The following is a 7554-nucleotide window of genomic DNA, read 5'->3' as shown; positions in this document are numbered from 1 at the left end:
TGGTCTGCAGCTTCTGCTTGGGCTGCCAGTCTGCAGTGCTGCTGCGCATTCATTGACCTGGCCAGCTTCAGCCTGTCTTTCAGTATATAGTTTGAAAGAAACTTGCTGGAAAAAAAAAACCAAACCCAAAAAACCCCATCAGAAGGGGGCTGAAAAATGGCAGCTGGGCTGTGAGCACATTTTGTCTCCCGAGTTTCCCAAGATGGTTAATGTCAGTGAAACCAAAGGAAAATGAGTGGAAGTTCAGCCATCAGCATGTACCCTTTTCCTTTGCTCTTTTAATCCGTTTTTTTTTAGGCTTAGATTTCTGGGACGGTATAAAATTTAAACTTTTAGGCAGATTAAGTGTGATACCAATTATATTTTTAATGAATACAGATGTTTGAAGTGTCTTTTGTTTGCCTGTATAGTGGCAAGATCCTGCATTGCAGCAGTATAGAAACGTTGGGGTGGTTTTTTTTTTTTTTTTTTTACCCCACAAAGCTCCCGATTGCTCTAGAGTACCAGATTTTTACAAATGGGGTTAAAGTAAATCTCTGCTTACTACGCAATGATTACATTTAGGACAACTTGTACTTTAGAAAATACACATTTTTAGATTCCCAGCTTCACAATTACACTTTGATTTTTTGCAACTGCCTCCACATGGATTTCTGTGCAAACACAGAATTGGGACTCCAGCTGTGGACTCTCTCAGTTGAGTCCTAGCATAAGTTCAGGTGTGGTTTTTCCCTTTTAAAAAAACTTCTAAAATTTTATAAGACGCCTTATTCATACACTTTTCTTAAAATACTCTGTTTTTTTGGGGGGGCGGGGTGGTGTCTTTTTTTTTTTTTAGTTGTTAAATGACCCATTTAGGGTGAGGAAAAACTTACTAAAGATTCTTCATTAAATGTACATGTGAGGATATAATGCCGTTGTACAGACTTTCACAATCTACTACCATTTTCTGCAGTAGTCTAGTGTGCTACTAGAAATGCACTTGCAGTCACATTCGCCTTTACAGTCTACCATTGCTCTGGCGAGTCAAAAAAGTAGGTGGTCATGTTTTATTGATAGTGTTTCTGATGTTTAATTCTTAGGTGAGGGTAAAGATTTTACGTCGTGCCCTTTGGCTGTTTATTCCCCATTACAGAGATTTTTCACAAGTTTTTTGAAAATCCAGATTTGCTTGCAAAGTAAGTTTTTTTGTTAGAAATAGATTGATGTGCTGAGTTGACTTATTGGATGATGGTTATTATGTTGGCAAGCACGATTTTATCTCTAAATATCCTGAAGAAAGAAAGGGAAACTGTATAGCAGGCACAGACTGAGGGGATGATTCTTCTTACTGCCAAAAGCAGCAGATGGATGGCACGGTATGTCAACAAGGAAAATACTGATGGGCTTAACTCCATAGTGGATATAGAATATTTTTTTTAATTCAGTGTTTTGGGAAAAAAAATTCTTCCTACTTTGGGTTTGTGGTGATAAATGTAACTTAGATTTTAGTTGGAACTGACTAGTTGTCTGATCTGCAGAAAAATCTAGGTACTGTGCTTTCTGAATTTATGTCATCAAAAAGGTCTCCACTGTAAGTTTAAATAGTTTAAAATGTTGGAAGTAAGTGGTAGAAGTACCAGTAAACCAAATAATTACTTTGAAATTCAGTCTTTTAGGGAGTTGCTTTCTTGCACACGTTTGTAAGTCTGAGTATTTTATTCTTACCATCTATCAGTTGGGGGCTGCAAATGGTACTCTGAAAGATGCTGGAAGTATAAAAATCTATATGGTAAAGATGGTATAGTGCTGAATCCCAGCGGAGAGGTATGTTGAAAAGATTTGATACTTCAATATCTTTAAGACTTGTTAATGTGTGCTTGTTTAAGAATTGCAGGGTTGCATAAGGGAAACAGTTAGAACAAAAATGATGAATAACTTAGTGTAAATGTGAAATGAGTAAAATAAGCATGGCCAGCTAAAGCAGTACCTAATTTATCTAAGGTGAACATTTATTTTCATCACTTGTTCAGTTGTTTGAATTCTTCCTTTTAAATGACACTTTGACATCTTTTGTATAAATTATGCATATTAATGTAATTGTATTTACTTGTAGGTGGCTCTAACCAAGAGAGCTGATCCAGCTGAGTTGAAAACAATATTTTTGAAGGTATGTATAAAGTAAATATTTTACTCTTTCTGCTTAAATTTTTCATATCTTTCGCTCCTTTATTGCAGCATACAACTCTTGATAGTTTTTCCAACCATTAATCATTCACTGTATTATTACCATGTTAGACTTAAATACCATTATCAGAATTGAACAATGCTCACCAAGAAGTCAGATACATTCCTGAGTGATTATTGTATTGACTCAGAAGAAGTATTACTATCTTAGAAAAAAACGCATTGTTCGGAGAATGGGGTGGGAGTTTCAACATTATTCCTACTGATGGTAAAATGTTCGTGTAGACACCTTGCTGTTAGACCGTTTGGTAAACTGTCTTCTCCCATCCTTGCTTCCTTCCTTCCTTCAGGGTTATTTCTTCTTCTCTAATTTGTAGAAGTGTTGGGAAGCTCACCTTCTGAAGTGGTGGCCATATTTTTTATTTCACTAAAATTCCTTCTGTGTTTGCCTGCTGTAGAAGTATGCAAGTGATGAAATGACTCGTGTACTTGTATACTTGAGAGAAGCGTGCTGTAGTGTTTTGCTGGAATATGGCTTTCTTTGACCCATTTCCTAAACTTAAATAATTATTCCTAACGTTCCTAAGATTTATTAGTACAGTGTCTGTATTAGTCTGGGAGTCTGGTATGAAAAACGAGTACAGAAATTGGTGGGTCTGGAGAATCTATGTGAGGTAGGTGCTGCAGTGCTGCAGAGAGCTGTTGTAACTGAATTATTTTTATGAAGGGGTTGAGTGCCTAAGAGAGCTCATACCTTTCCAAGTTCCTCCCTCCACCTTCCCTCTCTCCAGCATCATGCCCCACTCTCTGTGCACTTCTTAGCGTGTTTTCCATTGTCCCTTGTGAGCTATTATTAACAGTACGTGTAGGTGTCACTATGTATATTGCCAGTATTTATAGTTTTATCATACACTGTCAGTATTTATAGCTCTGAAATCAGATTTTCAGTTGAGAAAGCCAGGATTTAACTTATTAAGTCCTGGAACTTGTATCTGTCAGGAGAGCAAAGAGACTCTTGAAAAAGTATGGGATAATGGGATTTTCAGAGGCAAATGCTTGAAGAGCAGGAGCAAGGCAACAGAAAAGGCAGACAGGGAGTAGACCATTGACCCAAGAAGATGTTAGCATTGAGGAAGGGAATAAATGTGCTAGAGAGAAGCCTGGTCCCTTCTGCAGTGTGAGGCAGCTCTCAGTTGTGGTGAGGGGGTTGGTTGGTTTGCTGAGAATGGTGTAAAAGTTGTTTCCTACCTGCCTGTGGGTCACCTGTCTTGCTTTTCTGAAGCTTGTAGCTCTTTCAGCTTTCAGTTTTGGTGGATTGAATGGGTCACAGTTGAGGACACTAAATACCACCTCCAGCTCCTTTTTTGCCTTTTTCTGCTTCCCCTTCCACTTAAAGAAGGGGTCTCAATTAGCGGAGTAATGAAACATGAGCTGAATGTTTTGTTCAGTGTAATACAGAAATTGTTATGCCACTTACTACTGAGAAGGAAAAAGGATGACTGAATGTGGTATGTTGTTTTGTGCTCTACAGATAGGTGATGGCCAGAGTGTTAATTAAACTGCTTCAGATGATTGAAAGTGGTGAGGCCAATACAGTTGCTTCTGCAGATTGTGGGATCTTCACCTATAAAATAACTTGACAGCAGTTCTTGCTACTTCAATTAAGAATTAAAAAATATGCTTCCCAGGTAGGGATGATAACCACTGTGTAGAAATAAATATGAAGCTATCAGTTTAAATACAGTTGATTAGTCAACTGTTAGGGTTTTTAAGACATAAACGCCCAGTAAAATGTTTGCAAATCTTATTTAAAATGGGGTTGAACTGGTTAATGTGTGACTATCTAAAATGTATGGAAATAAGTTACCAAAAAGCCATTAAGTACTATTGTATAATATCAAATTCTCTGTGGGTATAATTGCCAAAGTGGGGAAAAATACAATTGTAAAGAACCATTTTTTAATGTCTCTCCTCCAAAACCAATAGAATTGATGTTTTTCTCTTTTTGTTATGATAATTTCCAAGAGTAACTCTACTTTTTCTAAGTCTTCTACCATAACCCCTAAGAGATTAGATTTTAGTCAAAGTGATCAAGCTGACATTTTCCAAGGTCATTTTCTATATGTAGTATAGAGTACGTGATTGGATTTCAAATGCACTTGAGTAAATCACAGTGACAAGAAGCAGAGGGACACTGAAACCTTGTGCTGTTTTCTGTTATTGAGTGCCCTAGCAGGGGGTTAGCCTGGAAGAAAAAAATGAAATATAGAAGCATAGGCTGTCTGACTTATTTGATTTGTTTCTCAATAGCAGCTGTGTTAAAAGTTTTTGAGGCTGGGATTCTGAAAGATTCTGTCTCCCTGCAAATGATTACATTGAAATCAATTGATCTGCTAGTTCTTATAAAAGTATACAATTGAAAATTCCTTGCAGTGTATCAACTAGAAAGCTTGCGTTACGAACAGTGTCTATTGAAACATGAATCCTTAAATGCTAACCAATATATAGATGCCAAAGCAAGTTATGTTTTGTTTGGGCTTGCTTCTCTGAAGCCTTGTTTCTTGAAGATATTGCTGTACCTGAAGACTGTATTTATATAGCACTAGAATAAAATAATCTACTTACTGTTACACTTTGGCATCCCTCTGAGAGTTATATGCCTACTGCAGGTATAACGGTACTCTGCAGGCACCAGTGTGGCTCTGTGAAATGAAAACGGGCAGTTTCCTTCCCTTAGCAGTGTAAAACAAAACATGTGTTTTTGAAGTATGCTACAAAATAGCAATAGGCATCTAATTTATTTATTACTTTAGTGTGGATAATGCTCTGTGGGGAGCTGCAGCAGTGGTTTATCGTCCTACCTTACCTTAAAAAAGAATAAGAAATTAACAGTTGCTTTCCTGTTCCTGTTCTCAGTGCACATTTGTTATCCTGAGACAGACCTGTTTCCCTTGAAGTGAATACATGGTTCTGCAAATGTTGCCTGGGATTTCTTTTAATTATTGTCCTTATCCTTTTTCCTTCCTTGAAAAATGTTTTTAGGGTTGATTTCAGGTTTATCCTTCTACAGAAAATGAGGGCTTTAAACTTTGGGGGATGACCGAGGAATCAGGCTAAGGGTGGTAATAAAGGCAATTTTATTTATTTATGTATTATCTTCAAAATACTTTAATATTTCTTTTCCTTGATGTGTAATGTGTTACTGGAGGCTTCCCTTGGGAGCAAACAGGCTTGGGTCTGTCGAGTGCTGTTTCTGGAGTAGTATGCCAGTAACTGTGGTATAAAGCAGGAGTAATGTATGCCGGTGGTGTTTGGTGAGGTCTTGGTGTCCAAGTTCTTGCTTTCTCTTACATTTTTCTGCAAATGCTTATTCTGTGGCCTCCTTCCAGCAGTTCAGCCAAGGAGGAATATCTGTAGGTTCTCCTTTACTTATAGACCAGCCGTGGCTGAAGGTGATATGGCAGAGTTCCTCTAGAACAGCACCCCCAGGTGGACACTCCTGTAGGATCATCTACTCTACTAGCACTGTGAAGTCATTTCACAGGTGTAAACCTACCTTCTCATCCCAAAGGAGTCATTTCAGATAAATAAAATATGCTGGAGTATCCTGATGCTGTTATAGTTTCAGTGGGCCGGAGGTGCCACATACATGTTTGCATATGTGCTTCTTGTTCATCTTCAAAAAAACATTTGGTACTGGAGTATTAACTCTTTCTAGACTACCATGGAGAAATTGTTGACATGACAAACAAATAATTGTATACCTGCCACTCTTCTGGCTGGGAGCCAAACCTTCAGCCGCTCGAGTAACTCCCCACTTACTCTCTCCTGTTTGGGTGCAGACTGCAGGTTCTTCAGAGCAGAACTGGCTTACCTGCTGTAATGTAAGCTTGCTCCTGATTGGAAACTATGAGTAGTGGTAATAAATACCTGGAGAAGAGTGTATTTGAGGCACTAAATATTGTATTCATTTAACAGTATGCAAGTGTGGAGAAGAATGGCGAATTCTTCATGTCTCCAAATGATTTTGTCACACGATACCTGAAGATAATTGGAGATGGTTTGCCTAATGCAAATACTGTACAGCTTCTTGCAGGTGTGGTGGATCAGACAAAAGATGGGTAAGTGTTTTTTTATGTTGTTCATTTAAAAAATACAAAACCATTCTTTCAAAACAGTCTGATCCCCGAAGGGTGGCGGGGTTTGTTTTTGGGTTTTGCTTTTTTTTTTTTCTTGCCTGCAGATACATAAAAGAATACAGTATCTTTTAAGTGGATGCTGTAGAAACAATGTTTTGGGCTGCATGTACCATTTAGCTGAGCAAACCCCTTTCTGTCTGCTACTTATTTTTAATTCATTGAACCTTTCATGTTTTTTGGCTGGCTCCCCTAACTCCCTCTTTCCTTTCCTTCTACGAGTCTTTCTGTCTCTGTTTACTTTATATATTTGTCACAAACACATTCAAATAGCGATCCAAAATAACTTTAGATGGTGTAGGAAGAGCTTGTAGAAAAAAGTGCCCGTGCTTTGTTTTGCCGTACCACTGTTAAAGGTTTTTGCCACTGTTTTTTCCCTTAAGAGGGAGGAGGAGCAACTAAGGTATTTAGGGAGCCACTTTGCAATCTTGGGAAGACAGCAGTGAAGTTGGTTGCACATGGTTTGCATTTGAAAGGCTGACTTTGCCAATAGGCAAGATTAGCTACCCCTCCATCGTCCTCCCCCCTTCTTTAATGAAATCCTAGCTTTTGCTTTTGGTACTTGCCCAGGCAAGCTGTCTCTTCACCCATATGAATGCATTTTTTGAACCCTGCCTTTAAAGTATCTTTAGAGAAACTTTAGAATAATTAGCTATGGACTTAAAGTCTGTAGTTGTGGCATTTTTAGAAACCAGAAAGCTTCAGGCATGACTCATATCAGTGGTTGCAGAGAGTAAAATGTGAGATAAATAAAACATGACTAGAGAATGCAGACTTCCTAGGGAACAGATGCATGCATAACTGAGAACTTTTGCAATAGTTTGTGTGCTCTCTTTTCTGCTCAGCCAGCTTCATGTATCTGGCAGCTGGACACCTTAAACCTTGCAGACAAGTTAATGGGATGATTGTTACCCCTGGTAGAAGAATTCTGTAAAAGGTTATATTGGTAACATTGGCATGATGGCAGCAAGAAAGTGGTGGCTTCAGATAGCGTTTGACTGAAAACATTAAACATTTCTCAGATTTCTTCCCTTGATTTGATGCCTGCAAAAATGGCATTTTCCAAATTGCACGGCTTCAAATCCATTTTGTAATAAGAAGATTGAGAGTATAATCCATACCTTGTGATTTGGATCTCCCTCACAAGCAGAAGCTGGTGTCAGGAAGAGCAAAATGTAAAAATGTAGCCTAT

At 38.2% G+C, this 7554-nt stretch overlaps 1 protein-coding gene across 1 annotated transcript in view; it reads left to right on the top strand.

Annotated features, from left to right (window-relative positions):
- Positions 1 to 2101: 2101 nt before the first annotated feature.
- Positions 2102 to 7554, top strand: part of SLC25A13 (solute carrier family 25 member 13) — a 76452-nt gene continuing 70999 nt past the window's right edge. Inside the window, exons 1-2 of the mRNA XM_009484815.2 lie at positions 2102 to 2149; positions 6145 to 6287. Of these exons, the coding sequence (XP_009483090.1) occupies positions 6178 to 6287 (110 nt within the window). The 5' untranslated portion in view covers positions 2102 to 2149; positions 6145 to 6177. The remainder of the gene's footprint in view (positions 2150 to 6144; positions 6288 to 7554) is intronic.

The sequence above is a fragment of the Pelecanus crispus genome, chromosome 2, assembly GCF_030463565.1.
Source record: "Pelecanus crispus isolate bPelCri1 chromosome 2, bPelCri1.pri, whole genome shotgun sequence".
In the NCBI taxonomy this organism is placed as follows: domain Eukaryota; kingdom Metazoa; phylum Chordata; class Aves; order Pelecaniformes; family Pelecanidae; genus Pelecanus; species Pelecanus crispus.
This window is presented reverse-complemented; position numbering and strand designations above follow the sequence as displayed.